Here is a 25,226-nt window from a genome sequence, read left to right on the forward strand (position 1 = left end):
TAGACAAAGAAAACAATTTCATTTGCAATTGCAACACAAAGGATAAAATACCTAGCAATAAACTTACAAAAGGAAGTAAAGGACTTATACACTAAAAATTGGAAGACATTGTTAAAAGAAACTGAAGACGACACAAAGAAATGAAAAGATATTCCATATTCATGGATTGGAAGATTCAACATAGTTAAAATGGCTATATTACCTAAAGCAGCCCCTCTAAAATACCAATGGCATTTTCACAGAAATAGAATCAGAAAAATCATCAAATTTGTATACCACAGAAGACCCCCATATAACCAAAGCAATCCTGAGGAAAAAAAGACAAAGTCAAGGTATCCTCTACCTAAATCAAATCTTACTCCAAAGTGACAATCCAAACAGTATGGTATTAGCAGAAAATCAATATACAGACCAGTGGAACAGAGTTGAGAGCCCAGAAATAAACCCACACATATATGAGCAACTAAATTTTTATAGACAAGCCAAAAACATACAATGAAGAAAAGAAAGCCCCTTCAATAAATGGTGTTGGGAAAACTAGAAAGCCACATGCCAAAGAAACTAGACTGCTCTCTTACACCGTACACAAAAATTACCTCAAAATGAGTTAAATACTTGAATATAAGACTTGAAACAATAAAACATATAAAAGAAAACATAGGCACTAAACTTAGGACATTTGGCCTCAGGGGATCTCAGTGAACTCAACCCCAAAGGCAAGGGAAGTAAAAGCCAAAATAAAAGAATGAATCTCCATCCAATTGAAAAGCTTCACAGCAAAAGAAATCAACAAATTAAAAGGCAGCCAGTTGAATGGAAGAAGATATTTGCAAACAATACCTCTGGTAAGGGTTTAATATCCAAAATATATAAGGAACTCATACAGTTCAACAGTAACAAAAAAAAAAACACACCAAACAATCTGGCTTAAAAAATGGCCATAGGACCTATTCAGTAGACACTTTTCCAAGGAAGACATACAGATAGACAAGAGATATATGAAAAGATGTTCAACATCACTACTTATAAGGGAAATGCAAACCAAAGCCACATTGAGATCCTACCTTACACTGTTAGAATGGCTATTTAACAATATGGCAAGAAATAGTATTTGAGAGATACTGAGAAAGTAGAACTGCCTCACACTGCTGGTGGGATGTAAATTTGTGTAGCCGCTTTGGGAAGCAGTATGAAGGTTCTTAAAAACTTCATAATAGAGCTACCATATGACCTAGCAATCAATCTTCTGGGTATTTGACCCAAATTTTTTGAAAACATTTATTTGTAAAGGTATACCCCATGTTCGTTGCAACATTATTCACAATAGCAAGGACATGTAAGCAATCTTAGTATCCATTGGTAGATGACTAGATAAAGAAGATGTGCCACATATGTATATACAATGTCATTAAAAATATATAGTCATTAAAAAATATGAAATATTGCAATTTGCACTAACGATGGATCTTGAGAGTGGTATGCTACGTGAAATAATTCAAATGGAAAAGGACAAGAACCATATGATTTTATTCATATATAAACTATATTTTAAAAAAAGCAAGAATGAACAAACTAAAAACTCATGGATACAGACAACAGAGTGGTGATAACCAAAAAAAGGGAGTTGGAGGGAGAACAGAGAGGGTAAAGGGGGTCATATGGTGACAGAAGGAGACTAGATTTCAGGTAGTAGGCACACAGTAGAGCAGGGGTCCCCAAACTATGGCCCACGGGCCACACGTGGCCCCCTGAGGCCATTTTTCCGGCCCCCACCGCACTTCCGGAAGGGGTACCTCTTTCATTGGTGGTCAGTAAGAGGAGCACATTGACCATCTCAGCCAAAAGCAGGCCCATAGTTCCCATTGAAATACTGGTAAATTTGTTGATTTTTAAATTTACTTGTTCTTTATTTTAAATATTGTATTTGTTCCCGTTTTGTTTTTTTACTTTAAAATAAGATATGTGCAGTGTGCATAGGGATTTGTTCATAGTTTTTTTTATAGTCTGGCCCTCCAACGGTCTGAGGGACAGTGAGCTGGCCCCCTGTGTAAAAAGTTTGGGGACCATGGCCCTGGCCGGTTGGCTCAGTGGTAGAGCATCGGCCTGGCGTTCAGAAGTCCCGGGTTCGATTCCCGGCCAGGGCACACAGGAGAAGCGCCCATCTGCTTCTCCACTCCTCCCCCTCTCCTTCCTCTCTGTCTCTCTCTTCCCCTCCTGCAGCCAAGGCTCCACTGGAGCGAAGATGGCCCGGGCGCTGGGGATGGCTCCTCGGCCTCTGCCCCAGGCGCTAGAGTGGCTCTGGTCGCAACAGAGCAACCCCCTGGAGGGGCAGAGCATTGCCCCCTGGTGGGCAGAGCATCGCCCCCTGGTGGGCGTGCCGGGTGGATCCCGGTCGGGCGCATGCGGTAGTCTGTCTGACTTTCTCTCCCCGTTTCCGGCTTCAGAAAAATATAGAAAAAAAATTTTTTGCGTCGGCCTAGCGTGCGGAGGACCCGGGTTCGATTCCTGGCCAGGGCACACAGGAGAAGCGCCCATTTGCTTCTCCACCCCTCCGCTGCGCTTTCCTCTCTGTCTCTCTCTTCCCCTCCCGCAGCCAAGGCTCCATTGGAGCAAAGATGGCCCGGGCGCTGGGGATGGCTCTGTGGCCTCTGCCTCAGGCGCTAGAGTGGCTCTGGTCGCAACATGGCGACGCCCAGGGTGGGCAGAGCGTCGCCCCATGGTGGGCGTGCCAGGTGGATCCCGGTTGGGCACATGCGGGAGTCTGTCTGTCTCTCCCTGTTTCCAGCTTCAGAAAAAAAAAAAAAAGGAAAAAAAATTTTTTTTAAATTAAAAGTTTGGGGACCCTTGCAATAGAGTATATAGGTGTCATATTATAAGATGCTCACCTGAAACTTACAGTAATCAATGACACCCCAATAAATTTAATTTTAAAAAATTTAATTTTAAAAAGTATGCTGTAAAAACAGTGGCAGTCAAGATAGTTAGAAACTAGATTTTATGTTTGTCAAGTTACTTTTTTTAATAATTTCAATGTAAGAATATTTGATAGCTACAATTACAAAAATGAAACATAAAAACTCACTAGGCAAATTTAATTAGATTCGTTTTTGCTTACTCTTTTGTCTTTTTTTCTTTTATCATCGTTAGCACTGCCACAGTTCATCTTACACATTCTTACACTCTGGATGTGAAAAAACAGTCACTCAGCAAAGCAGCTGGGTAGTATAGTCAACTAATGTGGAAATTAAGACCACAGACTCAGATTTTTTTTTTTTAATTTTTTTAATTTTTTTTTTTCTGTATTTTTCTGAAGCCAGGAAACGGGGAGAGAAAGTCAGACAGACTCCCGCATGCGCCTGACTGGGATCCACCCGGCACACCCACCAGGGGGCGATGCTCTGCCCTTCCAGGGGGTTGCTCTGTCGCAACCAGAGCCACTCCAGCGCCTGGGGCAGAGGTCAAGGAGCCATCCCCAGCGCCCGGGCCATCTTTGCTCCAGTGGAGCCTCGGCTGCGGGAGGGGAAGAGAGAGACAGAGAGGAAGGAGAGGGGGAGGGGTGGAGAAGCAGATGGGCGCTTCTCCTGTGTGCCCTGGCCAGGAATCGAACCCGAGACTTCTGCACGCCAGGCCGACGCTCTACCACTGAGCCAACCGGCCAGGACTTGGACTCAGATTTTAATGTAAGAATTTATCCTTTACTAAGATTCTGGGTACAGGAAAGAAATGAAAGAATTTGGCTGGACAACTGATGCTGTTGTTTAACACATGAGACTTTTTACTCTTACAAACTAAAATCTTCTCCTAGAATTGCTCTATTGTCAACAAGGAAAGAGATCTTGGGACATTCAGGTATGAGTGTCCTTTTAGATTAATTTGTTGTAGAGTGGTACTGATATTCAGTCAGTTCTGCTGTAATGTAACAGATGCATTCCAAAAATTACTGCTATGCAAAATTATGCAATAAAGAATTTAAGGTTTATGTAGAAATTTCACTTTAAAAAGACATGCTGTGTCCTTATGGAAGTGGGTGTCAGAGAATTGCAGCTCATAAATTATTGTGACATTGTAGAGGAATTCTGTCTGAAATCTGAGGGAAAGTTGGACCACCATGTGGATGGGTTTGGCTTATAATATAGGTAGATGTTTGAGACGTGTATGTTTCATGTATTCCTACATGGCTTAGTTCACCAGAGTAGTATATACAGTAGTTGTCTACATTGGCCTAGTATTTCTTACTGATGAAATCTGGCATAGATAAACAGGAAATTCTCAATATGCTCAGATTGAGCCCTAGTGTACCAATTGTGTTGGAATTAATTCACATTTTCAAAATGAATGTTATAGCAAAACTGACTGCACTTAAAACTGTTTGTCCAGTGAGTGGGTAAAAATGTAACAGTCTTAACAGTTTGCTGACTGCTTCTGTGTGGGGGTAAGGAAAAGAACATGAAAATTGACTTCAAAGTTTTTAGTTTAAGAAACTAAAATGACACCATCAATCTGGAGTAAATTCCCAGGGTGGGCAGGAACTAAGCAGAAGACACCCTCTAGAGCTATGATGAATGTTCCCTTAGAACACTTGACCGAGTACAGTGATACTGAACAGGGTCGGGTCCATTAGCAATAAAGAAAGGGAAAGTCTTTTGGCTAGGCAGCAGGTATTATCTCCTAAGCTTATATATGTTGAGTAATGTATATTGTGTAAGTGCCAGCCTTTTGAGCAGCGGTTCTCAACCTGTGGGTCGCAACCCTTGCAGGATCGCCTAAAGTCATCGGAAAATACATAATGCATATCAGGTATTTACATTCCGAATCATAACTGTAGCAAAATTACAGTTATGAAGTAGCCACCAAAATTATTTTTTGGTTTGGGGTCACTGCAACATGAGGGACTGTATTGCGGGGTCACAGCATTAGAAAGGTTGAGAACCACTGCTTTTGAGTGTTTGGGAAAGCCCAAACAAAATAGGTATTTTTGCCAAAAACCTTTTTTTTTTTTTTTCTGGCTGATGATATTCTGCTCCTCCCATTCTAAAAGTTTTCAAGTGTCTGTATCCAACACCTTGGACTTAAAATTCCTTCATTTTTCTCCACAATCTTCACCATTACTTTAACAACTCACTCTTATGGCCACAGCTTGGATTTTGCCCCTCAGAACTTCATTTTAAACTCCTGTAGTCATTCTCTCCAACCGTAATTTCCACCTTTCTCCCTCTCTTATGCCTCCTAATCTATTGGACTTCATCAAGACTTCTAATCTTTTTATCAATCTCCCTGTTTCTCCTAGTTTTTCTGTCCCCTTTTGATTTCATGCAACCCCAGTTCCATTCCTAGAACTACTGTCACTGCATCCTTATTCACTGTTTCATGTCTCTGTTTCTTCTGCCCTGGGAATGCCTCACACTGCCTGCCCTGTAGACTCCTGACCCAGTAATCTTAACGCTGAGGTTAAAGAGTCTATTGTGTATTTGTGGCACAATTGATTTTATTTTCTTAGTTGACCCAATAGACCAGCGGTTCTCAACCTATGGGTCGTGACCCGGTGGGGGTCGAACTACCAAAATACAGGGGTCGCCTAAAGCCATCGGAAAATACATATTTATTATACAATACATTTTTAAATAAATAAATACATATTTATTATACAATACATTTTTAAATAAATAAATACATATTTATTATACAATATATTTTTAATAAATACATATTTATTATACAATACATTTTTAAATAAATAAATACACATTTATTATACAATACATTTTTAAATAAAATATGTATTTCCAATGGCTTTAGGCGACCCCTGTGTTTTGGTCGTATGACCCCCGCCGGGGTCGCGACCCACAGGTTGAGAACCGCTGCAATAGACTATATTGTACTTTATTATGAAAATGGAGGTTTATGCTGCCTGTTTCCATTGTTTCTATGAATTCTTCAGGAGCTATTTTTTTTTATTTATTTATTTCCTAAGTATAATTTGAATTAGAAAAGAAAAATTTGGGAAATTCTTTGAATTCTCCATAATATATTATCACTTGTATTATGATTAAAAACAGCACATGAACAACAACATATAAATTTTGGTAGATTCTATTATTTATCTAAATCAAAAATCCTTACTTTTAGGCGTTTTTATCTTAAGAAATTTGAGGACCAGTGAAACATAAGTTAATTAAAATGAATATTTAGTAACATTTACTTTGAGAAGCTAGCCGCATTAGTTAGTGAGACAACAAACCATTCTGTTAGAATCTTTGGTTTGGAAAATAGCATAGGTAGAAATATGTTCATGAGAAAAAGCTATTTCTATCCTCATTTAATTTTCATTCTGTCTTAGGTCAGTTTTTACATATGAAATGTTTATCTTTAACTAGAGCAGTGCCTGAGAACTGTTTGTTTATTCTCAAGGTGTTTTCATTTGAATAGTGCTACCCAAAGAGATTGGACATTTAAAACATGTGAACTTCCTACACAACAAAGTGGGAGAAATAATCGTATTTATATGTTAATTCCATGAGGCCCTGCATTTAACTATTCCCTCTGGCCATATACCAGGTGGAATAAAGCAAGGACTCCACTATTAAAAATATCAAATCAGATAGTTCCAGCTGGGGTTTTCTAATCATTTAAAAGGCAAAATATGAGGTCATTTTTAATATCTTAAGTAGATAACTATCTTAACATTTACTTTACATATTAAATCTGAAACTCTTATTTTTGCCTTACTAGCTAGATTGTACTGCTCTAGCTTTTGAGTATTGTTTTTAAGAGCAACATTTAGAGCCTAATGTGGGGTCAGTTGTTTTTCCCAAAATTACCTTTCATGGGAATAGCCAATTCATCAATGCACTAATCTGAAAAGTTGACTTACCAATTGAATGTAAGTGCCATAGGACTCTTTACATTACTTTAATTAATTTTTTGGAAAGATCAATGTTCTCATGGTTGAATGCATATAAAAATGAAGCAACCAAATGAGTTATATAGAAAGGCTGGCAAATTTCACTCCCTGGATATCTTTTAAGAACAGATCCTTATTGTGTATCCGAAATGATATGAGATCTTTAAATGAAATTTGTGAGGAGGCAGGAATATGGGATATATCCAGGCCTGTGTTTCTGGATTCCCATCTTATGTTGACATTAGTTTTCTAATATTTAGTAACTGGTATTTGAAGATGATTGATATTAAGTTGTCCTATTTTTTCTTTTTAATAATTTTTTTTAATTTAGTGCCATTATAAAGTAATGAACAGAATACTCTGGATTAGTCATAATTGAGTCTAGTAAAGACATTTCTTTTTTAAGGCAGCCCTGGTGGCTTTTTGTATTGACTGTTATTAAAGTCTTCAGTGAATATAAATGCAAGTTTCTGAAGTTTAAAGCTGACGACGTTATAGTGACTACTATAAGGGCTACAGTTAGTTTGAATAGCATTTGTTAAAGTTAAAAATTATATTTTGTTATTTGTACTTATGTAACGCCTTCCTCCAAGCATAGAAATGTTTGGATTCTTTTAAAAAGATACTTTTAGACTGTTATTTTATACATTTGTGGGGGGGGGTTCTTTGTATTAGTCATTATGTGGTTAAGTGATTTATTGGTAGCTGATGAGTCACAAGTATCTTTCTCATTTGCTAATGTGAGTCACCTAGCTGCACCAGGTTTGTTTATTTTCTTTCCTTTTTTACATAAAAATAAAAAGTTTACTTGGTGACTTAAATTTTTAGTTTGCTACATTAACTTTTAAAATTGTAGAATACCAAAATACTCAGAAGTCTCATTAATTTAGAAAACTTATTCAGCACCTGCCCTGGTGCAGGCACTTTCGAGGCTTGGGTACACAATGCCACATCGCGCTTAAGGAACTAAATTTAGGGAGACGGTAAAAATAAACAGTTGCATGCAGAGACATGTTACAGGTGCTGTGGTAGAAGCATATGTATATATAACTCATCTATAGTTGAGGCCCAGAGGAGGGTGGGCATGTGGGTGGGTACCCCTTGAGCATCATAAGGGTAAGTTGGTGAACATAGACTAGGTCATTATACTGTTGTGGATTGTAACTCTGACCAATGGTACCTAGATGGTTTGTACCTCTTTGTTGGAATGAAGTAGTTATCTATTGTAGGAGGAAACAGAACTTCTGTATTTGGCCTTGTCAGTACTTCTTTGAACAGTTACTGGTATTGAAAATTTTGATAAAGATACACTTTAAAAGTAGGTCTAAAATCTGCTGTCAAAATTTCAGTTCATGGGCCCTGGCCAGATAGCTTAGTTGGTTAGAACATTGTCCCAAAGCACAGAGGTTGCTGGTTTGATCCCCAATCAGGGCACATACAGGAACAGATTAATATCCCTGTCTTTCCATCTCTCTCTCTAAAATAAATAAATAAAGCTTTAATCTAGTTTATGGAATTAAATTCTTCTAAGTTAACTATAACCTTGATAACTTCATGTTTTATACAAAGATTCTGATGAATCTCTGTTGAGGCTGGCGGCAGCAGGACATCCAGATGCATCCGCGTAACTGGACAAGGCAGCATGATTCTGGGGCATGTTGGAAACTGTTCACGAAGTGCCTGTTTCTTCCAGTTTCTTATAGAATCTGGCAGCTCATGAACTTCTGAGAATGAGAATGTGTAATTTCAAAGTGAACTGCTGATGGTACATTCTGGAGTATTTAAAATTTGGTACTAATTTTTGAGTCCAACAGACCTCTCATTGCAATAATTTGTACATGATCTTTCTTACTAGTTATGTGATCTTAGGCTAAGTATCTGACCTGTTAGTCTCAGTTTTCTCAACTGTAAAATGATGTTATTACCTACGTTGTGGGCCTTTGTGAAATTTAACTGAAGCACTTCACAGAGGAACTGGAACATAAAAGGAAATTCATGTGGGAATAGTGATAGTTTTATTTGAGCTATATTAAAAAACTATACTTCAACATTAAAAAATACAGAGAAAATGAACAAAAACTGTAGAATGTTGTTAGAAAATTTATGAAGCATTCCATATTTTTTGCAAATGAGAAAAAATGTGGAGGCATATTGACCAAATAGTAAACAGTGATTATGTATAGAAAGATTGGGTTGGATATATAATGAGGGACTTAAACTTTTAAATTTACATGTTTATTTAACATTGGAATTTTTAATAAGTATAATATTTTATAGTGTAATTATCAAAAATGTTCAGAGATAGCTACTCAGCCCGATAGTTGATATATCTTCTATCTGTGTTCATCCTATAGTTCAGTGGTCCCCAACCCCCGGGCCGTGGACCAGTACCAGTTCGTGGGCCATTTGGTACCGGTCCGCAGAGAAAGAATAAATAACTTACATTACTTTCGTTTTATTTATATTTAAGTCTGAACGATGTTTTATTTTTTAAAAATGACCAGATTCGCCTGACCAGGCGGTGGCGCAGTGGATAGAGCGTTGGACTGGGATGTGGAGGACCCAGGTTCGAGACCCTGAGGCACCAGCTTGAACGTGGCTCATCTGGTTTGAGCAAAGCTCACCAGCTTGGACCCAAGGTCGCTGGCTCAAGCAAGGGGTTACTCGGTCTGCTGAAAGCCCATGCTCAAGGCACATATGAGAAAGCAATCAATGAACAACTAAAGTGCCCCAACAAAAAACTGATGATTGGTGCTTCTTTCTCATCTCTCCATTCCTGTCTGTCTGTCCCTATCTATCCCTCTCTCTGACTCTCGCTCTGTCTCTGTAAAAAAAAAAAAAAAGACCAGATTCCCTTTGTTACATCCGTCTAAGGTTCTCTCTTGACGCTTGTATCAGTCACATGATACATTTATCCGTCCCACCCTAAAGGCCAGTCCGTGAAAATATTTTCTGACATTAAACCGGTCCGTGGCCCAAAAAAGGTTGGGGACCACTGCTATAGTTGATATATTAACTGTTCTTTCCTTTTCAAAACATGTTACTTCCTTGCATATCTAGTGCTATTTTCTTTTGACATTTTTTTAATGTCTTTGCTCTTCTTCCACCCAGACTTCTGTCATGGTCTTCAGTGTTTCTAAAGGATAGTAAATAATAGGTATAAATGATATCGATACCCAAAAAACTGATATGTGTGACAAAAGCAAGAGCTAATTTCAGATAAGTCATTTTCAGGTTGGTTGTTTCAGGCAGTGCTGATTTTGAATCATGTTTATAAACCAGCCTTCCTTACCTGAGCATCACTTGGAAGAGAACAATGTTCACTTGAATGGATAAATTCTACTCTGTTTGATAAGAAATTAACCCTAATATTTTACAGTAAAATTTCATCTGGTTTTTTAAAGTATCTTTACAGTATATAAAATATACTGTTGGTTTGCAATGTATATATGATGACCTATAAATAAACATATACTATTTCAGAGACTTTTATTATGATCAGCTGATATCTCATTGATAAGCAAGTAATAAGGCCATAAAACCAAATTCTAGGGGCAGAGAAATATCTTCTGTCTACTGGGAAGCCATGGGTGAATGCTACCACTACAGTGGAATGAAGACTTGGGACAAATAATTTAGTGTACTATAGAGATTTGCTAAGAACTTTTAATTTTTTTTTCAGAAACATTAAATAGACATTACTCATTATTTTAGATTGAAGATTACCTCCCTCAAGTGCTGAACCTAGTTTGACAATTTTAACAGATTCTTTGAAGTCTATTTTATACATTTTTCCTTTTTAACTTTTTCTTAGTAACAGAGGGCTAATATTGTGAACCTCTGTTAATGTACTGGGTAACGATGTGATTCTTAGCCACTTCCCTGTTTTTCTTTGTTTTGTTTTGTTCTGTTAATATATATTCATCAGTCAACTGTTATTTAATCCTAACAGTTGTGCCTATTTCTAATAGTTCACCAGACATTTTTTAAATTTTCTGCTTCTTGTGTACCCTACACAGGAAAAAACTTAATCAAGATTGAGAGAACTATGGATAATGAAGATGTCTCTGGGTTATTAGAGAGGTCCTAAGTAGTAAACTGTGTGGCGCTCGTGTTGGAAAGATGGGATTTTATTCCTTCAGATAACTTAGTACTATTTGTTTTTCTCCCAAGTTGCAGGTTTTATAATTGCATTGTTCATATATTTTATCATTGTTTTTTTAAAAAAAAAAACTTAATAGCCAATTCTAAATATTTTTATAAAATACTTTATGTAAATAATGGTGCTTCTTATAATCTAAAAATCTGTTTTATTTTCTAAACACAGTTTACACTAGAAGTTAACTATTAAATTGACAGTTTCTAATGGGTGACATGAAGTCTGTTGTGCCTATTAGGGTTTTTTAATATCAAGGCTATACTAATTTATTTGTAAAATGATTAATTATATGTAGGGTCAAACTATATAGCAGAAATAATAAAAATAGGTGACTTAGCTCTTGAAAAGATGTATTTATATTACTTCATTCATTTCTCCTACAATAAAACAGTACTCAGGAGTTCCTCTACTTTTCACCATGGATTTTTTTTTTAGTTGCCTGTTAGATATAACCCTCTCTTAAAATGTAGACATAGTGGCATGTTAGTTTCAAAATGTACAAGAGAAACTTTAATAGGATCTCTTTATAGTAATAGCTAAGCTATAGTATATACATTATAAAGTATTAAGACATCTTTACATACAATATCAGTTAAAATCATTAGATATTTTCTATAAAGTAGAATTTTATCTAATGCTGGCAATAGCTTATTCAAGTATTCCTATTCTTATATTGATTTTAATTATATGCACTATAACTTATTAGTTCTAACTAGCAAATTCTAATATAACCCTTTCTCACAAATTTGTCTTTTTTGTTTTAATGATTTTTCTTCTAAATTCATGTCTACAAATGGGATAGATATAGACATGAATGTATATAGATGTTAATATAGTTTCTTCAGTATACAACATTTTAGATATTAGGCTAAAGCCCTAGTTCAGGAGATATGAAAATGCAAGAAATGTGGGTACTTACTGATTTTTTAAGATGGTAACATACAGAATTTTAGGCAGTGTAGCAGAGTGAAGTGAAAGAAAATTTTTTTCTTCACTTTTCATCTGTTATCCTCATTTTGATCCTTTTCCAACCCTGAGCAAATGTTCATTGAAATGTATGTGGCAGTCTCTTTCCTAAAATAAACATTGTTGGATTTCTGGAATCTTGTCAGGTAGCATCATAACTGCTAAGGAAGAACTTGATACCTCATCAGAAGAAATAGAATTTTTACTATGAGAGTTACATCTAGGCCCTGGCAGGTTGGCTCAGCCATAGAGCCTTGTCCCAATAGGGAATTCCTGGTCAGTTCATACAGGAGAAGCGACCATCTACTTCTCTACCCCTTCCCCTCTCTTTCTTTCTCTCTTCTCCTCCCACAGCTATGGCTGGATTGGTTTGAGCATGTTGGCCTCGGGCACTGATGATGGCTTCATGGCCTTGCCTCAGGTGCCAAAATAGCTTGGTTGCTGAGTGACAAAGCAGTAGCCCCAGATGGGCAGAGCATCGGCCCTTGGTGGATCCCAGTTGAGGCACATGTGAGAATCTGTCTCTCTGCCTCCCTGCCTCTCACTTAAAAAAAGAGAGTTACATCTTTGTTTTGCTTTGTTTAGATTCTGGTCATGTGTTTTGTAAGATTCTGGGTATGAAATTGAACCATGAGAAGTTAATATAAAAGTTCACTAGGGTTTATGACATTAACAGATAAACAAGGAGTTCGGGCCAGATTTTCCTAATACATGTTTTCCATTTCAGAATTTGAGTGTCTTTTGTGCAAAGTTCAAGTTTGCCAAAGAATTAAACTGCCCAGAAAATGCATTTATTTTACTCTTAGTGTATATTAAGCTTTCTATAGCCATTCTTAAATGAGATCACAGAATCCAATAGGTTGTCTACCATAAATGCAGTCAATGACAGTATATATCCAGAAAGTGTGGGCAGTAAGGATTTAATTGCAGCACCCCAATGTCCTTTTATTACCTTGAAATCTATTCAGTTGACCTTCTTCTGTTATTTAGTTCCGTTAGCAGTAATTGCATCTATTGAAGCCAGTGTTTCTTGTTATAGTAAATGCTGATCTTAGTAAATTTCAACTATAGGAAAGGAAGTGTTCTTTAATAAATAATTGAAAGACTTTTCCCTACTTTCCATGATTCATTGCTGGTCCTATTGCCTTTTATTCCAGAGTATTTTATGAATGATTACTAAATTTATGGCATCTAGAAAATCATCTCTTCAGTGTATCTCACCAAGGGTGTTGCATAAGAGCTTACTGTTAAATAGACTGAATTCATCTATTAAATAAGAGCTTAATATATTCAGCTTTCCTCTTGAAACAACAAATGAGTTCTGAGCCCTCTGATGAGATGATTAAAGTTGGAGGTTTTCTTTTGACAGCATCAACAAAGAGAGCATCGTAGATGTAGAAGGTGTTGTGAGAAGAGTGAATCAGAAAATTGGAAGCTGTACACAGCAAGATGTAGAGTTACATGTTCAAAAGGTAACTTTTTTCAAAAAATAAATTTGTGTACAGAAATAGATTTGAGTAGTTCATATAACTTATTCATGTTAAATCTATGTCTTCGTAATAATTAAAGTTGATATAAAATGTTGAGATTTATAAATTACTTAATCAGTTAGCTTTTGTTTTATAACTGTCCCATACATAGTGACTTAAAACAATAATTATTCGCTCAATTTTTTGTGCATTGGGCTCATCAGTATCACGCATCAACTGGATTCACTGGTATTTTTGGAACATCTTTTCCTGTGGCCTGTCTTCATCTAGCAAGCTAGCCCACACTTGTTGACATGGTACCAGCAGCAAGAGAGGGAAGCCTTAGTGTGCAAACACTTCAAGCTTCTGCTTGTGTCACGTTTGCTAAGAATTTCACTGGTCAAAGCAAGTGACATGGCAAAACTCAGATGTAAGAGGTGGGGAAATAGATTCTACCTTTTGATGGTAGGAAAGGAACCATCATTGAAAAGGACATGTATAGAGAGCAGGAGGAATTATGGCAGCCATTTTTGCAAACAATCTACCATAGTCGCGCAGGGAAGGAAAAATGTAAAACACATTGAAAAAGCTTATTTACTATGATGAACCTATTAATATTTTGTTATGAACTTTCTTATGATATACTTTTAAACATTTATTAATTATACTAATTTTTAATCATTACCTTATATTCATTTTCTGATAGTTTACGTTATAGAAAAATCAAGAGAAAATATCATATTAGTCTTATATTCTAGCAGTAACCTCTTTTCATGCACGATTTATCCCACATCTATTTTCTTCTCCGTCATAAAAACTGAAAGTGTTCATTATCATTGCCTTTTAAAATACTAGAAGTGAATTCAAATATACTTAGTACTGTTGAAATAACGCTGTAATTTTGAACCTGCAGTTCTCGGGTCCAGGCCTAGTTTGTGTTTATAAAATGCCTCATTAATCTCTCAAGCAATCCACCTGACTGCTCGGTCTTACCTATGCACACAGTGAGCATAGGTAAGATAGAGCAGTCAGGCAGACTGACTGACAGACAGACAGATGCAGAAAGACCCATGTACACACACTATTTGGGAGTAAGTTTATTTAACTGGAATTGGTTGTCATGGAACTTTTCAAGACTTAGAATAGCTTGCATTTTTTACTGACCTAACTTGCCAATTTACTTTCTTCTCTTTGTTCCTCACTTGAAGACAACTCTGCCAAGAAATATATAACTTAGTAAAGGCAAATGTAAGGGTATGCTAACCAAGAAAAACAACCCCCTATCTTCCAAGCAACATCTTTTTCAGTACTTTAATAAATTAATTTTTTTTTTTTTAGCAAGCTAGAGAGAATGAGAGAGATGGGAAGGGAGAGAGATCTGGAGCATCAACTTGTAGTTGTAGCACTTTAGTTGTTCATTGATTGCTTTTCATACATGCCTTGACCTGGGAGGCTCCAGCCAAGCCATTTACTTTGAGCTCAAGCCAACAACCTTGGGCTTCAAGCCAGTTACCTGTGCTTTAGCAGGTTTTCGAGGCATAGTTGGGAATAATTAATAGGGTAACGTGTTTTTTAAGGGTAGATAATTCATTATGACCTAACTGCTTTTTAGCACTAAAATGTGCTGTTACTGTGAGTGGATATTGAGGGATTTTAACCTTAAAGGAATGCCCCCTTAAGATGCTCCCAACCAGGAGAATAGCAGGAAAGGAGACACAACATGTTCAATGAAAGAAGGCAATGAAGAGATATTTAGAAACAGCATGAGAAAAGGAGGTAGAGGAACAGTAGAGTTGGGCTGACTTTAGTGATAGTAGAAAAAATGGCTAAATGCTGTTACCAATAATAATAACTAATTTCAGTGTGACCAGGTAGTAGTACAGTGGATAGAGTGTTGACCTGGGACCCTGGGGACCGAAGTTTGAAACCTTGAGGTTATAGGCTTGAGCACAGGCTCATCCAGCTTGAGCATGGGATCGTAGATAATGACCCCATGGTCGGTGGCTTGAGCCCAATGGTCACTGCCTTGAGCAAGGGGTCACTGGCTCGGCTTGAGCCCCCTGGTCAAGGCATGTATGAGAAGCAATCAGTGAACAACTGAAGTGCCATGACTATGAATTGATGCTTCTCTTCTCTCTCCTTTCCTCTCTCTCTCTCTCTCTCTCAAAAATAAATAATTTATTTCAAATGAGCAAAGTGTTTTCTCATTATTCCATTTGACTCTTAGCTTCAGACCTCATTTTACAGAGTAGAATGTTGAAGTCCTGAGGTTAAGTGATTTACCTAACAACAGCTTTTATGTGACAAAGTGACACCTTAAACCTAGACCCCCTCAACTGCAGTTATTCCTGATCTATCACATCGGTACACACTTAGAGTTCACAAGTATTTGATTGGTACATGTTATCTCATGTGACTGTTTCAGCAGCCCAGGGAGGTAGGCAAGAAATTATTACCCCATTTGATAAGTGAAAAAACATGTGCCATACTGTGTGATCTTAGTAGGTTCAGGTATGCAAATATGCTTCATGTTTAAATCGATTGTAGATTTTATTTTTAAGCAAAAGATAACAGGTTTTGTGTGTTTGTGATATTTTTGGTAACCTCTCACTTTCAGATTTATGTGATCAGTTTGGCTGAACCCCGTTTGCCCCTACAGCTGGATGATGCCATTCGGCCTGAGGTAGAAGGAGAAGAGGTAAAAATTATGTTTGAAACACTGTGCTTCCTCTGTATGTTTAGTTTGTGAAACATTGAAACCTTGGTGCTCTATTTTTATATGAAGGGTACCTGTTGATATGCTTTTCATTTTCATTTAAATTTATTCTTACACCAACAATTCTCAAACTTTTTGATCAACAGATCTGTTTATACTCTTAAAAATAATTGACTGCCCTGGCCATTTGGCTCAGTGGTAAAGCGTAGGCCCAGTGTGTGGATGTCCCGGGTTCGAACCCCAGCCAGGGCACATAGGAGAAGTGCCCATCCGCTTCTCCACCCCTTCCCCTCTTCTTTCTCTCTGTCTCTCTCTTTTCCTCCTGCAGCCAAGGCTCCATTGGAGCAAAGTTGGCCTGGGCACTGAAGATGGCTCCATGGCCTCCTTCTCAGGCGCTAGAATGGCTCCAACTGCAGTAGAGCAATGGCCTCTGGTGGGCATGCCTGGTGGATCCCAGTTGGGCACATGCGGGAATTTGTCTGTCTGCCCCCCCTTCTCACTTTGGAAACATTTTTTTTTAAAATACCCTTAAAGCCATGGCCGGTTGGCTCAGCGGTAGAGCATCGGCCTAGCGTGCGGAGGACCCGGGTTCGATTCCCAGCCAGGGCACACAGGAGAAGCGCCCATTTGCTTCTCCATCCCTCCGCCGCACCGTCCTCTCTGTCTCTCTCTTCCCCTCCCGCAGCCAAGGCTCCATTGGAGCAAAGATGGCCCGGGCACTGGGGATGGCTCCTTGGCCTCTGCCCCAGGCGCTAGAGTGGCTCTGGTCGCAACATGGCGACGCCCAGGATGAGCAGAGCATCGCCCCCTGGTGGGCAGAGCGTCGCCTCATGGTGGGCATGCCGGGTGGATCCCGGTCGGGCGCATACGGGAGTCTGTCTGACTGTCTCTCCCTGTTTCCAGCTTCAGAAAAATGCAAAAGAAAAAAAAATACCCTTAAAAAAATAATTGAGCCTGACCAGGCAGTGGCGCAGTGGATAGAGCATTGGACTGGGATGCAGAGGACCCAGGTTCGAGACCCTGAGGTCAAGCCTGAGGTTGCCAGCTTGAGCGCAGGCTCATCTGGTTTGAGCAAAAGCCCACCAGCTTGAACCCAAGGTTGCTGGCTCCAGCAAGGGGCTACTTGGTCTGCTGAAGGCCCGCGGTCAAGGCACATATGAGAAAGCAATCAATGAACAACTAAGGTGTTGCAACACGCAATAAAAAACTAATGATTGATGCTTCTCATCTCTCTCTGTTCCTGTCTGTCCCTGTCTATCCCTCTCTCTGACTCACTCTCTGTCTCTGTAAAAAATAAATAAATAAAAATAAGTAATTGACCTCATGGGCTTTTGTTTTTATAGGAAATCTGTCAATATTTGCAATATTAAAAGTTAAAACAAAATTTTTAATATTTAATTCATTAAAAGTAATAATATAAATACAGGTACAGATCTTTGTAATGCCTGGCTTAATAGGCAACAGTTAGATTCTCTTATTTGCATCTGTATCCATTGTGTTGTAATAGCACACATTATGAAGCCTTTGGAAGACTGCTCAGTATAGTCAGGAGAGAATGAGAATGAAATGTATTATGAAAAATAAGTAGACTTTACAGACTTGAAAAGTGTCTCACTGGTGTCCTCCTCTATCAGCTTTTATTCCTTCAGTCTTTAGCAGTAAAATTCAGGAATCAATGAAGATGCAGTTATTAATTCTTCTAAAGGCTTTTGGGGATAGGAGATGGAAAAAAAAGGTTTAATCTTTGTTCATTATCATTTTTCTTCATTCCATCTCTCTTCTAACAGTAACCTATCGCTAGCCCTGCTTTCTGTTTTTTGGATCCAGATTGGCCCATAATATTAACGCACATAAATACACCTGCCATTAAAAAGTAAAGATGGTGCCTGACCAGGCGGTGGCGCAGTGGATAGAGCATTGGACTGGGATGCCAAGGACTCAGGTTCGAGACCCCGAGGTTGCCAGCTTGAGCACAGGCTCATCTGGTTTGAGCAAAAGCTCACCAGCTTGGACCCAAGGTCTCTGGCTAGAGCAAGAGGTTACTCGGTCTGCTAAAGGCCCGCGGTCAAGGCACATATGAGAAAGCAATCAATGAACAACTAAGGTGTCACAATGCGCAACGAAAAACTAACGATTGATGCTTCTCATCTCTCCATTCCCGTCTGTCTGTCCCTGTCTATCCCTCTCTCTGACTCTCTCTCTGTCTCTGTAAGAAGAAAAGAAAAAAGAAAAAAAGTAAAAATGGCTTCCAAAAGCGTCTTTTGTGTTCTGAAAAAAATAAGTAAAACCTGGGTTTTTTTGTTTGTTTGTTGTTTTAGGAAGGAAGAGCTACTGTTAACCAGGATACAAGATTAGACAACAGAGTCATTGATCTTAGGGTATGCCTCATTTATTTAAGTGACATGGTTATGCTGGAATGGGGGGGGGACTGGGATAACATAGCTGTCTCAACTAATTGCCATTTGCTTTTATGTAAGTATGATAATATACAATAAACAGTTTACCTTTCCAACTGACCCTTCCCTATAAAGAATTGCAGGCAACAAGGACAGTCAAGTAATAATATACTGCTCACAAAAATTAGGGGATATTTCAAAATGAATATGAAGCACTAAAAAAAAAAGCATTTGATTTTTTTTAATTAAATAAGAACATCAGAAAAGCAAACAAGTCAAAGAAAGTTGTTTGATTATGCAAATGAGATGCAAAACCAACTTATTTCATTGGTGAAAATGCACTGTACAAAAGGCTGAAAGTACTGGAGTATCTGCATGTTTCCTGATCCCCTAATGTTTGTGAGCAGTGTAGTTCACAGGATGTTGACTTGCATGTTTTAAAATGACTTAGGAACATGAAGCCAGTGAAAGGGCTTGCTTCCAGGTGATGCCTGTTTTAGACAAGTTAGTGAGCAAGTGGAAACATAATAACCATTAATATCACTACAAAATTGTGGAAGAAATTATGTGCACATTTTTAGAACAACCTGGTGAAGATTAGTAATTAATTAATGCCTCAGTCCTCTAAACTTTAAAATTTTTTTAAATTGAATTTATTAGAGTGACACTAGTTAACATAATTATACAGGTTTCAGGTGCCCAATTCTACAACACATCTCTGTACACTGTATTGTGTGTTTACCCCTCTCCCTAAGTTAAGTCTTCATCCATAACCTCCTCCACCTCCCCACCTTCTGGCAGTCACCACACTGTTGTCTATGTCCATGATCTGTCCTCTAAATTTGATCTGAGCATAGAATTAATAATAAAGTGGTTGGCCCTTTGGTTTACGTAGTAATCTCATAGTCTTGTTCCCCTTTCTGGCCCTGGTGCAAGTGAGAGTTCAGTGGTTTCATCATTGTAGTAAAACCAATGTCATCTTTCTTTCTTAATGTTTTGACCACATCTTCCTCCTTTACGTAACATACACACCTAAAGCTTAAATTCTTTGTAACCTTATACGTTCTTTCCAATGCTTCTGCAATTATACAGGTCTGCCCTTATTGTACACCGATGTTTTGCCTGATTATTTGCTGTTGTCTACTGTTACCTTTTTCATATAAATCTGTAGTCTATAGAGAAAGCAAGCAATAATCAAAAGGCTTCTTGATACTGCCTAGAAACCTCACGGTTTTCATCATTTTGGCCACAGCAATTAAACATTATATTGTTTTTGCCAATACTGTTTGTTCAAACAAGTTGCTGGTTAGGCCTCTAGAATTTGGCCCAAAGAGTATTCTGCTTTGGCTCATATCCTTTTTTTTTTTTTATTTATTTAAATTCATTGCCACCATTGGAAAATAGGGGTTTTCACATTAGATCTAAATGGCTTTCCTTAAAAAGTAGGAGAAGAATCTGGCAATACTAGGCCCTCATGGCAACATCAGCTAGCACTCTAAATAGGGCATTAAGTTCTCTGCTAAGCCCTGCAACCACTCAGGATGTATCATTTATTTATTTCCTCTATTTGTCAATTGACTTAATTAGATTTTCTTACTGTCTTATAGACATCAACTAGTCAGGCAGTCTTTTGTCTCCAGTCTGGCATCTGCCATCTTTTCCGAGAAACTTTAATTAACAAGGGTTTCGTGGAGATTCAAACTCCCAAAATTATTTCAGGTATGCTTTAATACATTTCTCTTAATTTTTTTTTCATTTGTCTTAATTTTTAAAAATGATTTGGCTTCCCCCAGGTTGCTTAATATTAGGTTTTTGTTTTTGTTTTTACTTTGAGAATCCCAAGTATCCCTAAGGTTTATTGCTATGAGATTATTTGTTTCAAAGACTGCTATAGAGTAGCAGTCAACATCTCACTAACATCAATAATACTACATTCCTTGTTTCAGGAATCATTACCTGACAGTGATTATAACATACAAAGCAAGGCTGTTATATAAGTTGCAGAAACTACTTTCATTATGTAGGTTTCTTTTTAAATTGGTATTGCAATTTTGTTTTGTATAAACTGCATTGTAAAAGTAATACTAAATACTGCAGATGGGGAAGATCTCATGAATTCTTATTCTTATATGAGAACCTTATCTTAATCATTTTACCCTTGTTAGAGTTGCTCAAAGAGCACTAAAAAATGTGTTACTGACGGCATTTAGTTGTAAATAAAAACTTAAACATTGAATTCTTGATAATTAGAAAAATTAATGTCTTTTTTCTTTTGTAAATAAATTTTTACAACTTTAAAGTAGTTTCAATAGAGTTGAAATTGATGCAGGAAGGGAGCATATGTTACCAAAGAAGTAAAATGAAGGTATATCCAAAGAGCAAACCGCTCCTTAATATAAACTGGTTAGGAATCAGGTGTGAAACATATATACATTGCAATCTTTCTGTATTTTTTATTTTCTGAGTTTTTTTTATGTGAAGTACCTGAATCAAAAGTATAAGCTGTTTTTATAGACATTTGCGTCGACAAACTTACAGTTGATTATAACAAATGTTTCTATTTCAGCTGCCAGTGAAGGAGGATCCAATGTATTTACTGTGTCATATTTTAAAAATAATGCATATCTGGCTCAGTCCCCACAGCTGTACAAGCAAATGTGTATTTGTGCTGATTTTGAGAAAGTTTTCTGTGTTGGACCAGGTAAGGTTTTGGTAGTTAAGGTTTTCTCAAAATTCATTAATTCTACCATAGGGTTAGGGTTTTAGAAACACATTTTACATAGGCATATTTAAAGGTTAAGTCCTTTTATATACTGACTACATAAACACTAGACTTTGAGGTAAAAATGCAAGGTTGCTTGGGTGACATGTCCAAAAATATTGTATGTTTAATAGTTCTTTAAACAGTTAAGCATTATTCGTGTGAATAGAATCATAAGTGTTATATATTCCTACAGAAGAATGCTGAAGGAAACGTGTCTTGGGACTATCATTTTTAAAATGCATGCTTTGAAAATATATACCCTCTGAAATATATTCAAGTATATTATGTATTATATTTAAATGTAATTTGAATAGAATTAGCTCCCATTTGGATTTTCAACTCTCCATCAATACTAAAGAACAAGTAGTTGCAATCTTTCAAGTAATGTATTTTTTTTTTTTTTGTATTTTTCCAAAGCTGGAAACGGGGAAAGACAGTCAGACAGACTCCCGCATGCGCCAGACCGGGATCCACCCGGCACGTGCACCAGGGGGCGACGCTCTGCCCCTCCAGGGCATCGCTCTGTTGCAACCAGAGCCACTCTAGTGCCTGGGGCAGAGGTCAAGGAGCCATCCCCAGCGCCCGGGCCATCTTTGCTCCAATGGGAGCCTCGGCTGCGGGAGGGGAAGAGAGAGACAGAGAGGAAAGAGAGGGGGAGGGGTGGAGAAGCAGATGGGCGCTTCTCCCATGTGCCCTGGCCGGGAATCGAACCCGGGACCCCTGCACGCCAGGCCAACGCTCTACCACTGAGCCAACCGGCCAGGGCACAAGTAATGTATTTTGTTGTCCTTGATAGCTCCTTACTACTACTGTAAGTTTATAAATGTACTTTTATATACTTTGCTACAAGTTTTATTCCAAAGCTGTTCTCTTTTTTTACTATTACTATTTGTGCTATCTTTAATATTGATAGGATACTAAAGCCCATTAGAAATCACTAACAAATGTCTGGATTTAGTAGATTATATTAACATGGTTTCTAATATATATTTGCTGCAAGTCAAGCACAGACACATAGTCATGAGGCACATTCTTTTACACTAGTTATAAACAAAAACCCAGCTCTGCTTCATTCTTTAAAACTTACCAGCTATTTTCTATGTGGAAGTTTTTTGATGGCTTAAGATAAATTAAATACCTGTTAATAGAGAAATTGGCAAGATCATTAAATGTCTTAATTTTCTGAATTTATTAAACAGTTATTTGTTGAACACTTGAGCATAATAGCCTTGCGGTAGGTACCTTGGACATAGAAGAAATTCAGCCAGCACTTCTCAAATGTTAATGTGCACACAAATCACCGGGGACCTTGTTAAAGTGCAGTAGGTCTGGGGTGAGACTCAGATTCTGCAGTTCTCAAGCTCCATGTAATGCTGATGCTGCTGACTTGCAGACCATACTTTGAGTAATAAGGGAGTAAATACTGTCCCTGCTCCCAAAACACAGTAAGACAGGCATACACGTATAGCAGCCACAGGGAATCATCAACTGACTTTTCACAGCAAATAATCTGATTGTGCTATACAGTCAACAGATTGATGTTATTAATTGCATGGTATAGGTAGTGTAAAAAAGAGGAAGAAGATGGAGTTTGCTAGAGTCTCCATAAGAGAAAATTGAAACTGAAATGGGCTTTACGGACAGAGTAGGAGATAAAGACAATGGAGATGGCAGTCTGGTCAGAAGAAGCAAAATGAGTAAAGAGCATGGGAGAAAATAAAAATAAGACTACTTAGTATTAAGAAGAAATGGGAAATGTATGGTAGGTTTAAATTATGAGAGCATGACGGTTTTAGACTTTGTCATTTGTCTTATTACAGTAGTCATTTGGGAACTGGTTAAGTTACTGAGCAGGGATGTGTTAGAGGAATGTTAATGTGAAAGAGGGAACAGCTGGAGTCAGGAGGACTAGAAAGAAGGAAAGTGCAGTGAGGATAAGAGTGGACTGAGGTAGTGGCTGAAATATGTGTAATATTACTGACTTTGTACAGATTTCATTAGCTTGAATCAAGTTTAATAAAATTGAGAACTCACCTTATTAAATATTTTTAATTATTGAGAAGGCACCTCAGGATCTTGCATTCTCTTGGGCTTCTTGTGAGTCTCGTTTATTAATTTACATTTGTTACAACTTTTAGTACATGATTATAGGAGTTTATAATGAACTTGCCATCCAAGACAATGCTAATAAAACAAATGGGCTATCTTTAACTTTGTAATGATAATGAAAACAGGACCATTTGAGTACTGGTAAATAAAATTTTGTATTTAAATGCCAGTGTCTCTGAAGTTTAAAACATTGTTCACTGTGTATTTCTTTTATTAATGTTACAGTATTCCGAGCTGAAGACTCTAATACCCACAGACATCTAACTGAATTTGTTGGCTTGGATATTGAAATGGCTTTTAATTACCATTACCATGAAGTTATGGAAGAAATTGCTGATACCTTAGTACAAATATTCAAAGGACTTCAAGAAAGGTAAAAAATATTTATTTTTTATATCCCTAAATGGACTTAAGTTCAAATCAGTTTGGGCTTCTCAGAATAAAACAATTCTTGAATTGAAACATTTAAGCTTTTTTTGAACAGATGTGTATTTATAGACTTGTTAGTTAGATAATTGGTTTAGTGAAAAAAATCCACACTCAAAATACTATTCTGGATCTAAGTCAATTGTAGCTTCAAATAGTTAACCTCATTTAGTTAGTTTGGGACATTTACCAGATTGTGAACAGCCTACTTGTATTTCCTTCATACTGACATCCGAAATATCAAGAAATAGAGCCTATGTTACTTTTATAGCAGTGTATTATTTGGGCAGTGTAGCATGGGGTAATGATTGAGAACTTGGATTCAGCTAGATCCAGGTAGCCGAAGTTCTAATTCCAGCTCTGCCACCTACCTGTGTGGGCCTTGTGCAAGTTACTAAACTCTGTGCCTCAGTGTTGTCAGCTACTATAAGTGAGGATAATAACACTTACCTCAGAGCTTAAAAGTTCCTTTAGTCTGCTAGTTTCTAATCTTTACTGAATTGTCTATGTAAATTAAGCTTGTTTCAGGAATGGTTACTTCTTAAAACAATGTGTACTTATATTGAGTACCCAGTAAGTATTATGCTAAAGGGAGTTTTCACTTAAATGGGCCTGGCAAATCAACAATATTTACAGAAAATTATTAGACATATTCTTGATGTTCAGATAATTGAATTATATAAAATGTTTACTTTAGGTGCACCCTCTAAACTGGCGAATAGTTTCTCCCTTAAAGGTCATTGAAAGTTGTTTACTTGTGGCCCTGGCCAGTTGGCTCAGCGGTAGAGCGTCGGCCTAGCGTGCGGAGGACCCGGGTTTGATTCCCGGCTAGGGCACACAGGAGAAGCGCCCATTTGCTTCTCCACCCCTCCGCCGCGCTTTCCTCTCTGTCTCTCTCTTCCCCTCCCGCAGCCAAGGCTCCATTGGAGCAGAGATGGCCCGGGCGCTGGGGATGGCTCTGTGGCCTCTGCCTCAGGCGCTAGAGTGGCTCTGGTCGCAATATGGCGACGCCCAGGATGGGCAGAGCATCGCCCCCTGGTGGGCAGAGCGTCGCCCCTGGTGGGCGTGCCGGGTGGATCCCGGTCGGGCGCATGCGGGAGTCTGTCTGACTGTCTCTCCCCGTTTCCAGCTTCAGAAAAATGAAAAAATGAAAAAAAAAAAAAAAAAAAAAAGTTGTTTACTTGAGATGATGTTTAACAGAGAAAATAAGAAAAGGAAATGCTAATCAAGTTAAGTAGGATCAAGAGAGTCCTTTTTTCCTTTCTCCATACTTGTGACAGTACTTAAGTATTAAGTAGGCTATAATAGACTTACCTAGTG

The 25,226-nt window shown here is 37.9% G+C and overlaps 1 protein-coding gene across 2 annotated transcripts in view; it reads left to right on the forward strand.

Moving 5' to 3' along the window:
• The window catches only part of DARS1 (aspartyl-tRNA synthetase 1), a 63,097-nt gene that overhangs the window by 23,053 nt on the left and 14,818 nt on the right, over positions 1-25,226 (forward strand). For both annotated transcript variants that reach the window (XM_066233273.1, XM_066233272.1), the window contains 6 exons: positions 13,396-13,498; positions 16,113-16,193; positions 18,530-18,589; positions 20,215-20,326; positions 21,174-21,308; positions 23,706-23,853. In XM_066233273.1, the coding sequence (XP_066089370.1) occupies positions 13,396-13,498; positions 16,113-16,193; positions 18,530-18,589; positions 20,215-20,326; positions 21,174-21,308; positions 23,706-23,853 (639 nt within the window). The remainder of the gene's footprint in view (positions 1-13,395; positions 13,499-16,112; positions 16,194-18,529; positions 18,590-20,214; positions 20,327-21,173; positions 21,309-23,705; positions 23,854-25,226) is intronic.

The sequence above is a fragment of the Saccopteryx bilineata genome, chromosome 5 (genome assembly GCF_036850765.1).
Source record: "Saccopteryx bilineata isolate mSacBil1 chromosome 5, mSacBil1_pri_phased_curated, whole genome shotgun sequence".
Taxonomy (NCBI): domain Eukaryota; kingdom Metazoa; phylum Chordata; class Mammalia; order Chiroptera; family Emballonuridae; genus Saccopteryx; species Saccopteryx bilineata.